This window comes from Ceratotherium simum, chromosome 8, assembly GCF_057802395.1.
Source record: "Ceratotherium simum simum isolate JZ-2026a chromosome 8, ASM5780239v1, whole genome shotgun sequence".
Taxonomy (NCBI): domain Eukaryota; kingdom Metazoa; phylum Chordata; class Mammalia; order Perissodactyla; family Rhinocerotidae; genus Ceratotherium; species Ceratotherium simum.
This window is the reverse complement of record NC_141907.1, coordinates 7,327,039-7,345,476: the sequence shown is the minus strand read 5'-3', so window position 1 is coordinate 7,345,476 and position 18,438 is coordinate 7,327,039. Positions and strand designations below refer to the sequence as shown.

The 18,438-nt window shown below is 47.1% G+C and overlaps 1 protein-coding gene across 1 annotated transcript in view; it reads right to left on the bottom strand.

Annotated features, from left to right (window-relative positions):
* Positions 1 to 210: 210 nt before the first annotated feature.
* OTOP1 (otopetrin 1) overlaps positions 211 to 18,438 on the bottom strand; it is a 31,894-nt gene continuing 13,666 nt past the window's right edge. Inside the window, exons 3-6 of the mRNA XM_004432271.2 lie at positions 15,178 to 15,236; positions 11,973 to 12,103; positions 7,965 to 8,893; positions 211 to 901 (exon numbers count right to left, since the gene is read on the bottom strand). Coding sequence (XP_004432328.1) covers positions 731 to 901; positions 7,965 to 8,893; positions 11,973 to 12,103; positions 15,178 to 15,236 — 1,290 coding nt within the window. The 3' untranslated portion in view covers positions 211 to 730. The remainder of the gene's footprint in view (positions 902 to 7,964; positions 8,894 to 11,972; positions 12,104 to 15,177; positions 15,237 to 18,438) is intronic.

The following is an 18,438-nucleotide window of genomic DNA, read 5'->3' as shown; positions in this document are numbered from 1 at the left end:
TATGCATCCACATGGCAAAAAAAATACACTGAGATGTTAAAAAGTGATTGTCCATTGAACAACAGCATCCTAGATGATTTTTTTTTGCTCTACTGTTCTGAAATGCTAATTTTCTATAATAAGCATGTATGTCTTTATAGTGAGAGAGAGAACAGTAAAGTTTACATTTAAAAAAACTTCAAAATGATCACAAACAAAAATGTGCCAGAATTTCAGGTAAAAAATATGTCTTTACATTGATCTATATAAAAATAACTTTGTTCAGAAAATTAAACATATTCAGAAATATAAACTAAATGTGATTGTCTCTCCATGCATCAGCTCTGGGAAGGATGAAATGTAAGGGTGATTACACGACCCAGACGGTCAGAAAAGAGTTGTGTGTAGTAATATGATAACAGAAAATGATTTTTATGAAAAACAAACTGGATAATTTTTTTTTCCAACCTGGGATCACATTCTTCTAAAACAAAAGATTTCGTTTAGGAGATAAAATAATTTGAGTTTGATTAGAACTAACCAACCAAGGACAGATTTCAGTCACCTTGTTGATTTTGATCTAGCTTGTTTGCTTTCATCCGGGGTGATGGGCCATTCCATCCCATGGGGAACACAATGACTGCAGACAAAAGGCGGCCCTTCTCGCATGTGTAAGACAATATTTGCCCAACTGGTCATCCCAGGTGGCTCCACTGCATCCTCCTGTTGGCTCACCTTCACGTGGACCCGACTATATCTTACAATAGACCTCAAAGAGGGAGGCGGCTGCGTGCATTCGGTAGAAAATAGAAAAAGGCATGGCCAGGTTGACCACAATTATCCAGGGTTCAAAGCCAAACACAATTTCCTCCAACCCGTTGTCGTACTCGGGGCGGCAGCCGAAGGCGGGAGGGATCCACAGCTGCAAGAGAAGAGGACATCGTCCTGGTACTTCCTAGGAGGCCCCCCACAAATCCCAGGACTCGGGGGGCCTGAGTTACACCCATCACTGTGCTAAGGATCTCTGCACTGCATTTCTCATCTCCATGGAGACTGTCAAGTCCACTGAGCCCACCTGATCCTTCTCTCTTCCTTAGCCCCCCTCCTGAATGAACGCTTCTCTAACCCATCCAATTCTCTCCATCCCTACAGCCCTTGTCTTGGTTGGGTCCTCAGTATCCCCCACCTGAACTGCTGCGATGCATCCAAATGATCGCCCCACTCCATGGGCGCCTCCAATCCACCCCCCATGTGGCTGTGGGAGTGATTCTTATAAAGCAGGCATCTGACCTCGTCACTCCTCTGCTTGTCACTCACCAGTGGCTCCCAATCACCTTCAGGAGAAAGTCCAGATTCCCTCAGTGATCCAGCACCCATCACTTCTCCATGTCCCTCATCACGCTCTTCCTGCCAGCCTCCTCAGGTTGCACACACTCCCCAAATGTGCCTTTCTCTCCTGAGTCTTCAGGGCTTTGCTCCTGCCTCTTCCCCTATGGGGGCTCCCAATCTTCCTTCTTCTGGTAAATCTTACCTTCTTCCACATTCTGAGACACCACCCCTTCCAGGAAGCCCTCCCTGATCTAACAGGTCTGGGCAGGAACTCCTGTGTTCCCACAGCCCCTAGTGTTTACCTACAGCAGAGGTCGCCTGTTTACCATCCCACCTTTACATACCAACATTGGTGCTTGGAGATCCCAGCCACTGGGTCTGGGCTGGCGAGTTCTGTGGTCTCCTGTCTGGCTTGTCTTTGACTTAGAGAGGCAGCCCAGGCCCTGCCCACATCCTCCTGATCAGGGGAAGAAGCACATGCTTTGGAGCCAGACCTGGGTTCCTGCCACTTACAGACTATAATTTAATCTCGCCAAGCCTCGGTTTCCTCATCTGTAAGATGGGAATAGTAACACCTGTCTCAGAGGGCTCAGATGAGAATAAAATGGCAACTAAGTTTGCAAAACCTGAAGCAATAACCTATTGTTTTTGTTGCTCATGGAACCCACACACTGGTCCCCCCTCCTCAGTCTCCCCGTCCCAGTTCCTCCCCCTCCTCCTCCCCTTAAATGGTCTGGCTCCTAAGCCTGCTTCTCTTTCACCCTGCACACTTCTGCAACTTCCTCCACCCCCACGCTGTGGCAGGCAGCCTCTGGGATGATCCCCAATGATCCTACATCCTTGTGGAGCCCCCTCCTCTTCAGTTGGGCTGAACCTAGTGACTTGCTTCTAACAAACAGAATCTGCCAAAAGTCATGGGATGTCACTTCTGAGACCAGGTTACAAAACGACTCTGGAGTCCATCTTGTTCAACCCCTCTTGCAAGAGAGGAAGCCAGCTGCCGTGCTGTGAGCTGCCGTTTCGGGAGGCCATGTGGCTGGGAACTGAGGGAGGACTCAGGCCATCAAGGAACACGAACCCTCAGCCCAACCACCCACCAGGAGCTGAATCCTGCCGACAGCCACATAAGTGGGTTTGGAAACAGATCCCCTCCCCCACAATGGTCAAGCCCTGAAATGGCTACAGCCCTGGTGGGCAGTGTGAGTGCTACCTGTGAGAGACCCTAAGCAGGGTATCCAGCTAAGCCATGCTAGGACTCCTGACCCAGAGAAACCATGAAATAATATATGTTTGTGGTTTTAAGTTGCTAAGCCTGGGGGTAATTTCTTATGCAGCAATAGGTAACTGCTACATGTGGCTTTCATTAGCATCTCCATGCAGAACTCTCCCAGGTTTATATCTCTACCCCACTGTGTCCTCTGGGTTCTGTGGTTCTTAGGGGTCCTCCGACCTCCAGCTTGTTCTTCCCACTCTCCTTTGTGAGATCTTCCTTCTTCACCCAGTCTCTTCATGTTGGCCAATCCCGGGGCTCATTCCTGGGTCCCCTTCTCTTCTCTATACTCATCGCCCTTGGAGGATCTCACCTAGTCTCTGACTGTAAATTCCAGCTATCAGCCTGTGACTTCCTAACCTAAATCGCCAGCCCAGTCCACCCTCCCACCCTCAAGAATTCCAGGCTAGTGTGTCCCATCAGCTGCTGGGGTGTCTAAGATGCATCTGAAACTCAACATGCCTTCCCCATCCCCCCACCTCACCAATGACATCTTCCTCCCAGTTACTCAATCATCTTCACCCCTTTCTCTCCACCTCCAGCCATCCAGGCCACCACCCTCCTCTCTCACCCGGACCATTGCAGTGGCCTCCTGACTGGCCTCCCTGCTTACACTCCTGCCCCTACAGCCTAGTCACCACTCAGCTGCTGAATTAAATAAGCTTGTGTCCCTTCCCTAATTAAACCCCAAAGTCTTCACAGCCCCTAGACAGGATTATAAACCCCTCCATTAGCTGATCCCTACCACCTCCAACCCCACTCCCCGGACTGTCCCCCACCTAGCCAGCCCCACTCACATGCCCATCTTCCCCCCTCCTCAAAGGAGACAAGCTCACTCCCATCTGTGGTTTCGCACCTGCTGTTTCCTGGAACACTCATGGCCAGCCCTTCCCTGCCCTTCAGCTCTTGGCTCTGGTGTCACCACCTGAGACAGGCCCGCTCACCACTCCAGGCCTTCTGGTCTACAGTGGCTGCCCAGGCGGTGTCTTGCACACCCTCCTTCCTTAGCTCTCTGCAGATCACGTGTCACTCTTAGATGTCTTCCTCTTTGATTGTTTATTGCCAGTCCTGCTATCGGGTTTGTAAGCCCCATAGGAGGAAGGCTTACATGTCTCAGTCATGTCACACCCTCGTCACTCACAGCTGCGCTGGCCCTCAGGAGGTGCTCAGTGGATATATTTTCAGGAAGGGAGGGAGGAAGAGAGGAAGGGAAGAGGAGAGGGAAGATGAGAAGAAAGGAAGGAGAGACAATTGGACCTCTTTCCTGAAATCCAGACCTTTGTATCTGCTGTTAAGTTGTCTGGGATTCTTGCTATTCATCCCATTGGGAGGTGGGTCCATGTCCCTTTCCCTTCAATCTGGGTGATGACGTCACTGCTTGACCCATAAAATATGGCAGAGCCGATGCCATGCAATACCCACCCCCAGGCCTCAAGAGACTGGCACTTCCAATCTCTTAGAAGGTTGGCTTGGGGCCCTGAGCCGCGACCTAGGATGTCCACCTGCCCCGAGACTGCCATGCTGGAGAGCCCACACGCAGATGCTGCAGCCAAGAGTCCCGGCTGAGCCCGCCTTCCAACCACTCCACCCAAGGCACCAGATTTTGGACCTTCAGCCCAGCTCACCCACCAGCGTCAGTCAATACCATGAGGAACAGGAGAATTTCCCAGCTGAGCCCTGCCAGAATTTCTAACCCATGAGGTCATAGAACATAATAAAATTGCTTCTGTTTTTGTCATATATTTGGGGTTATTTGTTACACAGCAACAGACAACCAGAACATCTGCCTGTTGGCTATGTCTACTTGGACGTCTCAGAGGCACCTTACGACTGAGCACGTCCAGTACCAAACTCACCTTCTTCCCTCCACCCTGCGCCCCCTCCCAAGCCAGCTCCCCCTCCAGAGCCCCCAGTCTCCATAAATAGCATCACCATCTGCCCAGGAACTCAAGTCAGAACCTGGGCATCATTCTTGACAATTCCCTGCCTTCTCCTGCTACAACATGGATGAACCTGGAGGACATTATGCTGTAGATAAGCCAGTCACAAAGAGCAAATACTGCATGATCTCTCTTATATGAGGCACATAGAGTAGTCGAACTCATAGAGACAGAAAGTGGGATGATGTAGGGGCCGGTCCGGTGGCATAGTGGTTAAGTTCATGCATTCTGCTTCGGCAGCCCAGGGTTCGCAGGTTCGGATCTTGGGCATGGACCTATGCACTGCTTGTCGAGTCATGCTGTAGCAGCGTCCCATATACAATAGAGGAAGATGGGCACGGATGTTAGCCCAGGGCCAATCTTCCTCAGCAAAAAGAGGAGGATTGGCAACAGATGTTAGCTCAGGGCTAATCTTCCTCACAAAAAAAAAAGAAAGAAAGAAAGAAAAGAAAAAAGTAGGATGATGTTGCCAGGAGCTGGGGCCGGGGAATGGGGAGTTGTTTAATGGTTGCAGAATTTCACTTTTGCAAGGTGAAAAAAGTTTTAGAGATGGATGGTGGTAAGGGTGGCACAACAATGTGAATGTACTTAACACTACTGAATTGTACACTTGAAAATGGCTAAGATGGTACATTTTATGTTCTGTGTTTTTTACCACACTTAATTAAATTAAATTAAAAAGAAAAAAATGTGAATCAGATCCTGTCACCCCCAGTATAAAACCCTTGGATGGTTTTCTGTGGCATTTAGGATGAAGTCCTGGCTTACGGCTGTGTAGTCTGCCCCAGGGCCATCTCAGCCTCTTGCCCTTGCTCAGTGTTCTAGCCACGTGAGTTTCCTTCCAGTTCCTGGAGTGCATCCAGCAAGCAACCACCCTGGTTTGCAACCACACCTTCCTCAAGCCTGTCCTCTGCCCAGATTGCCCCCACCCCCAGCAGCCACCCTCTCCCCAAGAGGAGGCCTTCCCTGACCCCCAGTGTTCCCACAGCACCCTGAACCCCTCCGTCATCACACCCACCACCCTTTACTGTCCACTCCCCGGCCACCGACTGCCCTATGTGCACGCACGCCAGCACCTCGAGCTGCAGCCTCTTGCCAGCTCCTGGTCCTGGAGAAGACCCACGCCTGCCCTCTGCAGGTTCTTTGGACAACATGGGATCAACCACAGGGTTTCAGAGTGCTGCCCTTTGAGTTGGCTCTGGGCATCCTAAGACATCACCCTGCAGTGGTTTCCATCCTCTGGTTCACTTCCCAATGAACGGAGGCAGGCCTAGGGCCATCAGGGGCGGAGCACAGAGACGAGGAGAAAAAAGCATCCTTCTCCTGGGACGGAGCCCACAGACTATCTGTTGCCACTTGATTCTAGTATTGCAAGCAGTGCTATTTTTGTTCAGGCTGGTCCAAAAATGCAAGCCAAGTGTTTCATGGGGCAGTCAAGCTAAGAACCCCCACGGGGAACGTGGCTTTTCTGAATTTCCTGAAAAGAGATATATTCACACCTCAGGGTGAGTACAAAAACAATACGCTTTAGGGGAATTCTAGAACCAACCCTGACTTTATAAAAAATTGAGCTGATACACTGCCCTCTGGAATATAAGCCTCACATAAAATGCAGCCCCGCTGTAGTTACTATCATCTCTCTGTCTCGTTTTCCTGTTCAACGGCTTCGTTCCCTGCCGTGCCCACAGTCCTGACAGAGTTTCTGGCACTCAGCAGGGGCTCCATAAATGTCTATTAGATGAGAGAAGAGGGCCTGCTTGGAGCAAACTCTTCTGGGGCCCCTTCTCCTCCAGAGCCCCTCCTGTCTGCACACCTGGAGGGGGACTGAGCCCCAGGTGACCCAGAGCAAGAATCCAATTTGATTGGCAACCACGTGATCATTTTGGCCTCAGATGAACACTCCCAACTGTGTGGCCTCACGGTAACGTCAAAAATTGCAGGCCCTGGGCATGCGCCACCTGAGATTAGGGGGAGGGAGCTCAAAGCCAGCGAGCTGCTGGGGAAACAGAGTAGCCTGATGACAGGGAGGCTGGTAGCCGAGAGCTGACTGTGACGATGGGCAGGCACCGGGGACCAGGGCGTCCCCACCATCCCACCAGCCACAGTCATTGCAGAGCCCTGTGTGGTGCCAAAGGCTGCTTCCTCCTCCTTTTACCAAGCCCAGCCATCCCTCTACATATTTTTAGCACAAATCCCAACAACACCAATGCTTTTTATCCCTTTTTCTTCTCCCCATCCCCACCGTCACTGCCCTGGTTCAAGTTCCCATCATTTCCTAGCTGGGCAACTGCAGGGGCTTCTGTTCCAGCCTCCCTGCCTGTGGTCTACCTCTCTCCACCCTTCCTGCACGCTGCTGCTAAGAGGATCATTCCAAAACACAAATCTGAGAGCATCCTCTATTGTTCTCAGCATGAAGACCAGACTCAGCCAGGCCTATGAAGCTCTGCTCAAGCCAGACTCGTCTAACTGGACACTCCATCCCATTTTCCACTCTGCTGCTCTGCTTAACGTGTATGGAATTCATACGAAAATACTTGGTGCTCCCAAGATAGGCCATGGTGTCTTTTGCCGCCATGTCTTTGTGCATTCTGTGCCCTTTGCTCCAAACACTTTTCCTTGCTTTGACCGCCATTGCTTTGACTTCCAACCATTCCTGGAGGCTGAGGCAGACAACAGTGAGTGACTGACTGTACATCTTCTTCTACCTTGCTACCTTCCATCATAGAGGCTGGAAAGCAAACTATCCACCTCCCCAGCCTCCCTTGCAGCTAGAGGTGGCCACATGAGAGACATTGCCTGGCACCAGCCCTTCCCTCCTTCTTCCTGTCTTGAACCCAGATGTGATGCCTGGTACTGCTGCAGCCATCCTGTGACCACGGCAATAAGCATCACACCAAGCACAGTGAAGCGGAAAGGTGAACATTGCCTGGATCCTCAATGACAGGGTTCAGCTGCCAGGCCAACCCCAAGCAGCCAACCTCCAGAATTCTTGTCTCTAAGACTGAAGATGCTGCTAGTCAAACTTTCTATTATTTGCAGCCAAAAGCACTCCTAATTGAGATTGGGCCTCACCTCAAGCGTCCCCTACTCATTGAACCCCTCCCTGGATCCCTGCTCCTACTACACCTTGCACGTACCGTTGTCCCAGCACTTGCCGCACTCACTGTATTCTGCTTATTCCGTGTCTCCCTCCCCCACTAGACTGTGACTTTTTTGAGGCAAGATCCTGAGTCTTCTCGCCTTTAATCATCAGCTGCCCCCCAGCCGCTGGCACACAGCAGGCACTCAGTGAGTGGATTTGTAGACTATGAGCCTATGTTCTAGCCTCATTTTCAAGCCTTACACTTAAATTATTTGGACTACAAGCTGCCTCCATTCCTTATTTGAAAAAGGCAAGGAAAACAGATTAGTTAACTTTTTAAAATAAATAACTTGATGCAGATTACCGAAATATTGCAGAGGAACAAAAAGGCTGCAATATTCTTCAAGACTCTCCTCTTGGCATTGCCCTGCAAGAAACGGGGGCGGCAGGCTGAGCCCGGGGCCCCTTCCCGGCGCCTCTCCTCTTGCTCTTTGCCACAGCCTTCTCGTAGACTCATGTTTCTGACGACTGCATGTGGCATCTCGCTGCCCTGGGGAGCCACGGCCCCGGCCACAGCTCCGCTCTCGAGGCAGGAGGAAACATGGTATGCGGCATTGCCATTGCAGACTGTGACCACCCGCAGGGTTCTGATGTCCTCGGAGAGCTTCTCGGGCTCTCGGTGGGTGGACTCGATGATGAAGAGGTTCTGGATGTATTTCTCCACGATCACCAGGATGGAGTAGGCCAGGTTGTACCAGGTATACGGGGGGCAGGACTCGGCACAGAGCACGGCCAAGATTGAGCCCCAGGAGATGAGCCAGGAGCCGAAGGCAGTGCCCACCAAGAGGTCCACGTCCACTTTGCGGGCTGGATTTTTGGACTCATCTAGTGATTTCTCATCTATCCTGTAAATCTGGATTCCAACCAGCCCTGCAGCCCCCATGAGCACCAGCAAGGTGATGGCGTACACATAGAACATGATGAGTGCCGACTCACTCTTGGTTTTGGAACGCCCTATCTGAATCAGATACACCACCACAACCCCGATCGTGGCTGCCAGCACGGTCAGGCCCAGGACCGAGCCCACCATGACCCCGTGAAACTTGAAATGCATCTTCTGAGGCTGATGACTGTCAATTTTTCGTCCAATGTTTTTCCACAGGACATAGAGCATAGTGGAAGCCAGAATCTGATACTCGATGTTGAAAGGGTAGAGGTAGTAAATCCCCTGTGAGATGACGGAGCAGAAAGCCAGGGGTGTGCAATTACACGGAGGTGTGTGGTCATCTAAATCTGGGGGAGAGAGGTACATCCATGAGAGGGTGATTAGCACATTCAGTGGGGAAGCGGAGAAGAACTGAGAAATATTTCACTGTGGATTCATGCTTAGGTTTTCCCATTGAATTAAAAACTTTATTTCATGCCTTAGTGTCATGTTTAATATCATGGGTAAATTGACAACCAGGAATATCCCCCAAAGAGTACTAATTACATGAATCATACTTTATCCACACATTGGCATATTATACAGCCATTGTAATGGTATTGTAGAAATCTACTTATCGACATACAAAGATGTTCACATGATATTGTTGAACAAAAGCAGCCAAAAGGGATAGAGTATGACTCTCCTCTTGTAAATTATAGATACCTAGAGGATAAATAGATATACAGATAGATAGACAGATACAGAAAAATCTGGAAAGACATAAACTAAAATGTTAACAATGGTTATCTCTGGGAGGATAAATGGCAGGTGATTTTTCTTTTCTATTTTTTCAGTAGAAGAAATTTTTATAGTGTCCTTTTTTCCCTACTTTACTGAGATATAATTGACATGTAACATTGTGTAAGTTTATGGTGTACAATGTGCTATTTTCTTCTAGATTTTGCTTCACTGTATTTTCTAAAATTTCTATGTGAATATGATTTACATAGGTGATTTTTTTAATTATTTAAAAAAAAATACTTAGTAACAGAAAATGCCCCTTCTTATCAGCAAAGATTTTCCTCTTGAGAATATCTGATGCTGGCAAGTGTGACATGGGACAGGCACCTTCAAACACCGATGGCAGGAGTGCAAGTTGGAATCACCTTCTGGAAGACCCTTGGCAATGGTATAAAGAACATTTCATAACAAGGAGGGAAAATGCTGTTAATAAACAATGAAATATGTAACGAAAGACTTAAAGATGATATAGATATAGTCTCTGACCTATAATTTCAGTCAATTTTAAGGAAGAAGTCAAAAATGTAATCAAAGCATTAGGTAAAATTGTGTGTGTGTGTGTGTGTGTGTGTGTGCGTGCACGCGAGACAGAAACACCTCAATGTGCAACAATGTAGAAATTAAGTGAATTTTGGTATGTCCACACAATGGAACAGTAGGCAGCCATTAAAAATTATAATTAAACTGTGTTTTAATGATAAAAGAAAATAATCATGTTACAATAACAATGGAAAAAAGTAAGGACAAATTATATATCCAGTATTGTTTTAAATGTATATCACAACCCAGTAATCTGTTGTGAAATCAATTTAGAGGGTAGCAACCAATATTTTTTTTAACAGAATGGAATTGTAATGGAATACAACAGAACAGAATGAATGGAATTGAATACAATAGAAATTTGAGAATGTCTCTGATATAGTCAGATAATTATTTCATGACATATGTGTACACACATACAGGTATGTGTGCATTTGGGTTGCAATGTAAAATCTTTTCTTATTGTAGGTTGTAGTGAAGAAAAAATTGAATATATACAGCATGATTTCACCTATGAATAAATAAATAGAACACTACAAAGAAATAACAGCATCTATTATAATAGCACACTACAAGTGTTAACAGCATTTAACTGCACTTCTGGATAGGTATTATTGTGGATTTTTTTCTTTACACTTTGCCATGGTTTTAATTTATGATCTGCATATACTACTTATAAAATCAGATGGAAAAGCTCTGTGGTAGCACTAATTACCCTCACTTTTGCAGAACGCTGTGCAATTTTCAATTCATAAGGAGTTTCCCCACCACTTGTAACCCAGCACAGTACTATGTGAAAGACGGGAAGAAACCAAGAGGAAAGGTCAGATTAACAGAATGTTAGAACTGATGGAGTCCTTTTTTTGTAAAATAATCTAATCCCATCTTTTCACAAAGGTCTCTGGAGCCAGATCAAATCCTGGCTCACTCATGTACTTGCTGTGTGACCTTAGGCTAGTTACTTAACTTCTCTGTGACTCCACGGCTTCATCCGTATACTGAGGTCAATGTTGTCTGCCTCAGAGTGTTGGGAAAAGATTAAGTGAGCCACATAAAGTGTCTGGGACAGTGCCAGGCACTCAGCAATCGCTTAACGAAGCTTTGCTTTTGTTATTGTTGTCATTGCTGTTACTGTTTTGATACTGAGGAAATGAAGCCCACAGAGAGAGAAGGGCCTTCCCAAGAGTGGGCTGCTAGTCACCAAGGGTGGTGACGAAACAATAGCGTGAGCCCTGAATTCATCATCCCCACCCCACTGGTGAGGAAACAGGTTTAAAGTGTCTCTCTGTGACTGGCCTGGCGTCATACAGTGAGCATAGACGTGTAGTGCATCAAGGCTGGAAGGAGTCTTTGAAAATACATAGTTCGGGTCCCCTTACTTTATGAATGAGAAAAGGAAGGCTCAGAGAGGTTGAATGGCTTCCAAAGGTCACACAGCTAGTTCATGATGGGAACAAGACCCAAACCTGAGACATCAGTTCCCAGCACATCGCACTTTCCTCTACCCCACATTCCTCTGAACCCCAATGTTCTAAAACAGAAGTGACAGGTTATAAATGCTAAAAAACTCTGGAAGATAGAATTAAAAAATAGAAAGATTAGCACTATAGGCTCTCAAATAGGAGCAAAGAGGAGTAAAGATGGGCCAAAATTATAAGCCCAGTAGAGTTAAATAAAAACTTCAAATGAACTAAAACCAATTAACCACAACCTACCATTAGACCTCTGTGGATTTTTTAAAGCTATACTGTAATAGAGGCTTAATCAAAAACACAGAAACAACCACCAATCATCCACAGTGTAAACAAAGACCTTCATTTCCATATCAAACTGGACCTTGAAAAATGATGATCAAAATGATAGGGTCTGACAAGTCTCCGAGTCATTGAAGAAACCTTTAATTATGCTCAGTACAGCCTTCTCTGGAGGCAGGATAGAGACAGGAGGTTTTGACAGATTTTCAACAACAGCGGACTGTCTGGCCAATGTGGAGCTGAGTGGACCCTGCAGTCTTTTGGAACCTGCCCTCCATCTCTGAACATTCCGGTCTCTGCAGTTTCCGAGATGCTGCAGCACAGAGGCAGGGCAGCTCTCACCACTCACCTATAGATATGTTCCCAAAGCCCAGGGTGATGAGCCGCTCCTTGTGCTCGTTCAGTTGGTGCTTTGACTCATTCAGGACGCTGTTGGCCCACAGAAGCAGGTTGGTGAACACCGAGTGGATGACTCCAAACCTGAAAACACAAGGACTCAGCTCTTGAGTGGCCCTGGGAGGCTCCAAGCCCCATGGAGTGAGACAGACACACACACACACCACGTGCCTCCTTCTTAGCCATGGCTCTGGTTTCGTCTGGCAGCCCAGGCTCCAGGTGGGTCCTCTGTCTGGCTGGGAGGGGCAGTTCCATGGGACCTTCCAAAACCACGGTCTTGGCATTCTGCCTTAACCTTGAACCTGCCAGTAATTAACTCATTGTCTATGGGACAAAAAGAAACAGGGTCTTGGAAGCAGGGATACAGGGATGGAAATTTACTAAAAGCAGGCAATCAAGCCCACTATACCCCAAACTCTTTCTTCCAGAAGGGAAGAGAAGAGAACAATGAGTGAAAGATGAAAGGGCTGCACTGGAAATCTGGAGAGTTGGGTATGCCCTGACTGTTGGTTGGCCAGCCCAAGGATCACCATCCACCTCCTCTGCCCTGCCACTTACCTCTGAAGACACGAGAACAAGCCAGAGACTTGCTGTCTGGCCTCCCTGGCAGCTAGGCATGGCCATTCTGGCCAGTGGGATGTGACGTGAAGTCTACCAAGCACTACTGAAAAGCTTTTGCTTTCTTGATGAAAGAGATAAGAATGAGAAAAGCCTGCTTACTGTCCCTCTCCCCTTTTTCTCCAGCCTTGAATGCAGATATGAAGGCTGGAGTTGTGGCAGCTATCTTGTGACCATGAAGCAACCGGCATGGGATGACACCCTAACCCACTGAGGATGGCAGAGTGGAAATATAGAAAGATCCTGCTCTGTGATGACACTGTTGAGCTGCTGGAGTCTCAGATAGGCTCAGGAATTAGGCCATGGTCACAAATAGAGTAAGTAGCCGCACTGGGGTTGAAGAGTTAGTAAGCAGCAGGGCTGTTCCAGTCTGACCCCAGAGTCCTGCCCTTGCCTCTACGCCACACCACCTCCTAAGGAAGAAGAAAAGGGATGAAGTGGAAGGTGGACGCAGGACTCTGGGGAACAGAGGAGAGATCTGGGGCGAGTGTGGTTCCCATGGGGTCGCCGTCTGCTTCAAAACCTCCAAAGTCTCCCCACGCCTGCCAGTTGAAGATGCATTCACCTTGGTGGCTTCCAGGGTACTTAACAACGGGCCCTGCATGTAGCAGGTGCAGAAAATACTGGTGACTTGAGAGAGGCACTCCTTAAAGCTCTCTCTGTAACTGACAGGCTCAGCTGGAGAGCAGAGGCCCAGAGGAAGCACGCCCCCTCCCTGTCTAACCAGAGCATGCTCCTCTATGATCTGTCTACAGGAGAAAGGGTGCAGCTGGGTCCTCAACCCTGACCTTGCCTCTCCTCTGAGTTTTAACCCCAGCTGACCTCTGTAGGGCTCCCATCAGCAACTACAGGCAAAATCTTTCCTCACTTGAACCTGGCTTCCTTTCGCAGCTGTGTAACGTCCAGGCACAACTGGAGAAGAAAACAGCCTCCCGGGGGTGCGTGAGCCAGGTGCGTGCCCATCTGCTTGCCCCTGGCGCTTGCCCAGTTGCTATAGATTGTGGCCAGCCTTCCCCGGGGCCTCTGGGAGGCATTGTACAGGCCTTTGACAAATGCAGACAATGCTGTTTGCCTCAGACTGGCTGGCTTTTCTTTTACTCATAATGCACACAGCTCTCCTTTCTTCTCCTCTTTCCTGGTCCAAACGGCATTTCCATTCCCAGGCCCACGGAACTTGGGGAGGTAATGCCGCTGCGGCCCGCGGCTGCAGACCGGGCTGCCATGCAAGCTCCCTGTGAGCTGGCAGCTTCCTGTTGGTTTGACCCGGAAACTGTCCTACAAACTAAGGGCAGATGTCATTTCCTCATGCCAGTCTGCCTTTCTCATGCTTGGCTCTGATGACCCCAGACCATGGTAAAGCGAAGGCTTCCATGAGCCATTTCTGATCTCAAGTTATGTTTCCAGCTCTGCTTTCAGAGCTACTGTTCCTCTAAACCTCACCCTTGGGAAAAGAAAAGGACTCAAACTAGTAAGAGGAAATCTCAGATCAGAAAAAAAGGCCCTGTGTGCACTAAAAGCATAGGATAGTGGAATATTGGCTCAAAAGACCAGAAAAAAACAGTAAGTCCAGGCGTGGTAAGTTCCTAAGCCTTCAGGGCCTGGCAGGAAATGTCAATGAATGAAGCAGGTCAAGGGTGACATTAGGGAGTGGTGGGGACTGTAGCAAACTGAGGGGAGAGCCTCCATCTGGAAGGAACAACCCTGATTCAGTTCTAGCCCTTTGTTGCCACGCACATTTGGGATTGCCAAATCTTCTAATTTTTCTAGAGAAGTCTAAATCTAAAACCTAAAGGTGATAAGTAACTCAAAAATTTTCAACATTTTGCCCTACAAACCAAACAAGCTAAATCAAGTGATTTGCATATCTGGTTCAAGCCACTCACTGTCCAGTCTACGAAAGGGGCCCAGAGACAGGGAAAGACTTGTCTCCAATCACTCAACAAGCAAGGCCAAGGAAAGACCATGTCCCAGTCCCTCAGAGGTCCCCCGGATGAGAGATCATGGTGGTAAATATCTGGGTGGCCCAGAGCAGCATGCATGTGTGCACATAGGGATTTCTCACATGACACTAATACCTTGCATTTAGGTAATTCACCCCATTATCCTATAGATTCTTTCCCTTGATCCTCACAATCACCTCAAGAGAGAGGTGGATGGAGATAATAACAGACCCAACACTTATTGAGTACTTGCTGTGTGCCAGCACAAGCTTTACATCAATTACTTCATTCAGTCCTCAAAGGTTGGCTATGCTATTATGTCCATTTTACAGATGAGGAAAACTGAGGATCACAAAGGCGAAATGTCTAAGGTGGCAGAGTGGAAATGCAAATGCACATCATCCCACTTCCAGGGCTGTCCCCAGGAAGAGGCCAGAGGCAGAAAGTCTCCTCTTTGGGCTATGAGTGAGGGCTCTGCTCGTCAGGATGGGGAGGAGAGTTGGTCTCATGTCTACAAGCCAAGTAAGATGGCCGTGATGAGTTTTGTTTTTCTAATGAACACCAAATTCAACGCGTAAAGCAATTACTCACGGTTTTTACCTTTCCAGTGTTTTGAAAGACTGAATGACATCCTTCGCATGCCCCCAAAGAAAATATACCTAGACAGAAAGAAAGGAGGAAAAGAAAGACGCATCAGTGCAAGACCATCATCATATCTGAGAAGCTACACAACTTAAGGAAGAGGTTGGGGAAAATGTTGGGGAAGCCAGTGACCTCCCTCTCCAAGAACAGTGAGTTGCTATCCTCATCTCAGGTGGCAGTGCCACTCCCCGGTGGGGACAGTGCTCCGGAGCACTGCGGTGAGAACCAGAGTGAGGCTCCAGGTCAGGAGGAAATGGTGCCGTGACTGATTGAGGATCTCTGCCATGGGACAGGGTTTAGGGGCAGCAGCCTGCCTGTCGTAATCCCCGTTAACATGTTTATATCACCCACATTAGGCTTCATCAGAGAAATATCCACTGAACAGTTACTACGCCAGTGGCCAGAAGCCAAATTCCGAGTGCTTTAAATAAAGAACAGAACCGACACGGGCTGGTCTTTTATTTCACTCTGTTACATATGCCTCCCAGTCCCCTGGCCAATCACCTAGCTTGGAGGGTGTTGTGAGCAATTAAATAAGATAATCCATGTCAACCACCTAGAACAGCGCCTGGAGTGGGTACATTTCCAGTGACCATTCTCCACTGACAACTTACTCATTCGCTGGCATTGGCTGAGCGCCTCCTAGGGACCAGGCATTATCTAAGCTCCTAAACTACTTTGGGCCTTATTTTAGACACAAACACGTACAGTAGTCCCCCCACCCCATCCACGAGGAGTAGTTCCAAGATCCCCAGTGGATGCCTGAAACTGCAGATAGTACCGAACCCTATATATACTATGTTTTCTCTATACATATACATCTACGGTAAAGCTTAATTTACAAATTAGGCACAGTAAGAGATGAACAACAATAACTAATAATAAAATAGAACAATTATGACAATATACTGTAATAAAAGTTACTGTAGATCTTAGCAACCTCAGCAGACGATTTTTTTCTGATTAAGTCGAGAACTTTCATATTTTCACTTAAAAGAAGCACTTCACGGCTTCTCTTTGGCATATCCGAATTGCCAGCATCACTCCTCTTGCACTTCAGGGCCATTATTAAGTAAAATAAGGCTTACTTCAACACAAGCACTGTGACACCGAGACAGTGGATCTGATAACCAAGACAGCTACTAACTGACTAACAGGCAGGTAGCATCTACAGCGTGGATCCACTGGACAAACAGGTGATTCACATCCCAGGTGGGATAAAGCAGGCTACTCAGAATGGCATGTAATTTAAAACTTAGGAATTGTGTATTTCTGGAATTTTGTGTTTAATATTTTCAGACCACAGTGGACAGTGGGTAACTAAAACCATGGAAAGCAAAACTGAGGATCAGGGGGACCACTGTATTGAGCACCTACTGTGTGCCAGACACTGCTGGGCACTTTATAAATTTGTTTCATTTCATCTTCATTTTGCAATTAAGTGCCATAAAAAGAAAATCAGACAGCACAAAAGAAAACACACTTACACATACTATCTCTTCCTCATTGTTTTACGTAAGATTTACTGTCCTACTCTGGAAAACATTTTCAGGGCATTATTCTTGAAACATCTGACAATTTAAAAAAACAGATAGCAGTGACTCCTGGTAAAGATGACATTCAACCCAATGATCGGGAAACAATTAAGTAAATTAGTATTTACCAATGAATTTTAAGTTAGCTACTTAATTGATGCTTTTATAAAGACTACATAGCAACACAGAAAAGTTTGTGTTACCAAGTAAGGGCTTGAAGCCAATACTACGGCACCAGCTTTTGAGAAACGAGAAGGCTTTATTGTGAGGTCAACTAGCAAGGAGACAGGAGGCAAGGCTCTCAAATCTGTCTCTCCGATCCGGGGTTTGGGGCAAAATTTAAGGAGTTAGAGGCTATTAAGCTACTAAGCTACAGCTGGGCCCACGTAAGCTAAGTGGCTAATCTCGAATCAGTGCGTATATGGTCTACTTGGGCTGAAAGCCAGATTTTCCTTATTGAAGGAAGATTCTTGGTTCCAGCGTCATCCTGGGGTTATGGCTTCCCACCTGGCACATGCGCGGTGCTATCTCTGTTATTGAGCAAGTTTTGATTAAAATAACCTGTTTTATGGAGGCGAAATTAGTTTAAGCTGGTCAATGTTTTATGTGCTGTTTCATTGATAATTTTTGTGCGTGTGTGAGGAAGATCAGCCCTGAGCTAACATCCATGCTAATCCTCCTCTTTTTGCTGAGGAAGACCGGCTCTGAGCTAACATCTATTGCCAATCCTCCTCCTTTTTTCCCCCCCAAAGCCCCAGTAGATAGTTGTATGTCATAGCTGCACATCCTTCTAGTTGCTGTATGTGGGACGCAGCCTCAGCATGGCGGGAGAAGCGGCGTGTCTGTGCGCGCCCGGGATCCGAACCCAGGCCACCAGGAGTGGAGCGTGAGCACTTAACCGCTAAGCCACGGGGCCAGCCCTGATAATTTTTTTAAAGTGAAAAACTCAGAATAGAAAATTCTGCACCTTCTATGTTAAACTTTGACAAGAGTGTACACTTGAGTACAAGGAATGGAAGAAACACATAAAAACAACAACAAATGTTTCAGTTAATGGGCTTACAGATATATTTTTATTCTCTTTCCCAATTTTTTCAGTAATGTTATACTGTATTTTAAAAATAAATATTTTTTAATTACCATACAATCCAGTAACCCCACTTCTGGGTACATATCCAAAAAAAGTGTTGTCATTGTCTGTTTTTGTCAATGTGTCCCAGTCTGACTGACGCCTCCATAGGGCATAGACCACGGCTTTTCACCCTTGTGTTCCCAGTACCGAGAACAGTGTTTGCCCAGGTCAGAAGGAAGGAGGGAAGGAAGGAAGTTAGTTCTTTCTGGTCTCACTAGGGCTTTCCACATTGTCACTGGTATCACTATAAGACTCTGTCATCGTGGGATTTGACTCCCCTGAAGGAACTGTTGTATTACTTTCCTGGGGTTGCCATAACAAAGTACCACAGACTAGGTGGCTTAAAACAACAGAAATTTATTTTCTCACAGTTCTAGAGGCCAGAAGTCCAAGTTATTTGTCCTCTCTGACCCCCAATTTTTTCCTTAGAAATGAACGTGATGATCCAATGCCTGTTCTTATGGAGTTGTTGGAAGCATTACACAAAGTGATAAATGAAAAGTACTTTGCATCTTTTACAGTTCTACAGAAATATTATTACTTTTATTATTA